Here is a 2,152-nt window from a genome sequence, read left to right as displayed (position 1 = left end):
AGACCGTAAACAAACATCTCTGTTTTCAAAACCACTTGCATAACTGTCCGATTTATTTTTCTGTTGTTTCATATCTCTCGTTTTTGCATGTGAACTACGAATAAAGCACCATAGAGGAGTTCAGCAGTATTGTCAGCAATCAGTAGCTACCCTGGTGTCTTCCACACCTGAATTCCTCTTCTATTCATAGCACTGTCCTCAGCCTCACATGGGGTATGGGGTAAAAGCAGCTACTTCCTCAAAGAAATATTTCATATGTACAGAATGAGATAGCAAATCTTTGGAATGTCACAGACCAGCTGTTGAACACAATATTCCTAATCACCAGTGTGTCAGGCGCTCCCTTGGGCCAAAGCAGCAGTTGGGGGAAATAGAAGCAGCCCCTGTGCTGTAAAAACTCAGACTCCCATGTAAGCTCCGGCCTCTGAACTTCCACTGCCTGCCAGGCTATTTAAAGCCAAGGATTATGCAGTGAGAACAGATGCAGTACATTTTGCCATCTTCCGAAATCTAAAATTTTAAGTAACATTTAAAAAGCATAGTTTAAAATTTTTTGAATTCAATAATTATACTTTTTAAAGTGGTTTCCTAAACTCAATTTATGGGTATGAGTTAATACATCTTAATGTTTCATAAATAGCCACAGAACATACGCTGTGCTTCAGAAAACACTGCAGATAAGATCCAGTTTAGCTTAAAGAAAAAAGAGGTATGTATTTGGAACTTTTAAAAATCAGATTTATATCTGAAAATTCCAACGTAAGTTTAAGGCAGTAACAAATGTAGTGAATCATAAATATATTTCAGACCTAGTTTTCAAATACTATATTTTAACCTTCAGACTCTAGGTTTACAAAGCTCCACTCCACTGTGATAAAATCTACTGAAAAGAAAAGCTTATCAAGCGAAGGGGATCACAGCTCTTTTCAGCAATACAAACAGTTTTCATAAAATGGATAAGAATTTCTTAAATTAATGTGGCTCTTTTGCCATCAATTGTTAAAAAGGCGGCTTCTCTGGCATTGTTGGAGTAACGAAGAAATAATTCTGAGTCGTCTCTGCTATCAGACTATGGTCTCCTAAACTGTTCATGTTTCTCAGGTGTAAGAATAGCAACAACTTGAGCTGTAGGAACATATTTAATAATTTTCCTTTCTGAGTAAAAGTAACAAAGACAACCTCAATATACCAGGAACTATGTCTATAGTTTTAATCTTCATAAAAATCATTTCAAACGTAGGTAATACACACATTCTCGTGACACCATGGGCTGAAACAGAATCTTCCTCGTGCTGTGTGAACAGGCACCGATAAGATTTCACTTGGTCCCAACTGAATCCTTCACTTCCACCACCAGAATTCCGTCGTGACAGAGGATGGCAGACAAATCTTTGGTTTCAGTGCCGTCGGGCAGTTTATACTGTCGGGTGAAGCTTCTTGAGATAAAACCGTGCTCGTCCATTCTGGTTCCGTGTTGAGCCTTAATCAGCAGCCAGCCTTCGAAGGTCTGAATGATGATATCTTCGGGTTGGAACTGGACCACGTCCAGCAGGACCTGGAAGCGGGATTCGTCTCTCTGGGGCGGCATCTCTACGGTGTCCACGGGGGCAGGCTGGGCCACCCTGGCTTTCCCCAGGTCCACGGTGGTTGGCCCGGGCAGTTCATATAAAGCGTGATCCAGCCTGCAGTCTTCCAGACCTCGAGCTTCAAACTCCTCCTCGTATCGCACTGGAGTCTCTATGAGATGCCTCAAGATGATTTTTGCCATAGTGGAGGCAAAGCCAGCATCGAACGCCTTCCGCCCCGGCTACGTTGTCCGTGTCGAACCCTCGCAGTTGCCTACTGACTAGAGGATCTGTTGGAGCCGCTCTTCGCTTATAACCCTGCGCAGACGCAACCCTTTAATTAGGCCTGAATCACAGCGCCGCACACTCCCTCTTGTCTTTTCACTCCTGCTGACAATGAACGGCTATTTATAGGGCATGTTTCGAAGTTGCTTTTAGCAACACAGCCTGCTCGAGCTGCCGAGTCAAGGATTGCCCTTACATTCTCAGTTATCCCTGGCAAGTGTGTCTGCCTTGCTTACCGCCAGAGAAAAAGAGAATCAGAAACAGTGTTTGAGAAATATCTGAGGGAGTGCTTCGTCCTTGTG

At 43.0% G+C, this 2,152-nt stretch overlaps 1 protein-coding gene across 1 annotated transcript; it reads right to left on the bottom strand.

The window, feature by feature from the left end:
- Positions 1-1,136: 1,136 nt before the first annotated feature.
- Positions 1,137-1,875, bottom strand: HSPB3 (heat shock protein family B (small) member 3). The gene has a single exon (XM_004326595.2). It carries the CDS (start codon positions 1,766-1,768, stop codon positions 1,319-1,321), a length of 450 nt encoding a protein of 149 aa, XP_004326643.1. The 5' UTR covers positions 1,769-1,875; the 3' UTR covers positions 1,137-1,318.
- Positions 1,876-2,152: the final 277 nt, after the last annotated feature.

Source organism: Tursiops truncatus, chromosome 3 (genome assembly GCF_011762595.2).
Source record: "Tursiops truncatus isolate mTurTru1 chromosome 3, mTurTru1.mat.Y, whole genome shotgun sequence".
Taxonomy (NCBI): domain Eukaryota; kingdom Metazoa; phylum Chordata; class Mammalia; order Artiodactyla; family Delphinidae; genus Tursiops; species Tursiops truncatus.
This window is presented reverse-complemented; position numbering and strand designations above follow the sequence as displayed.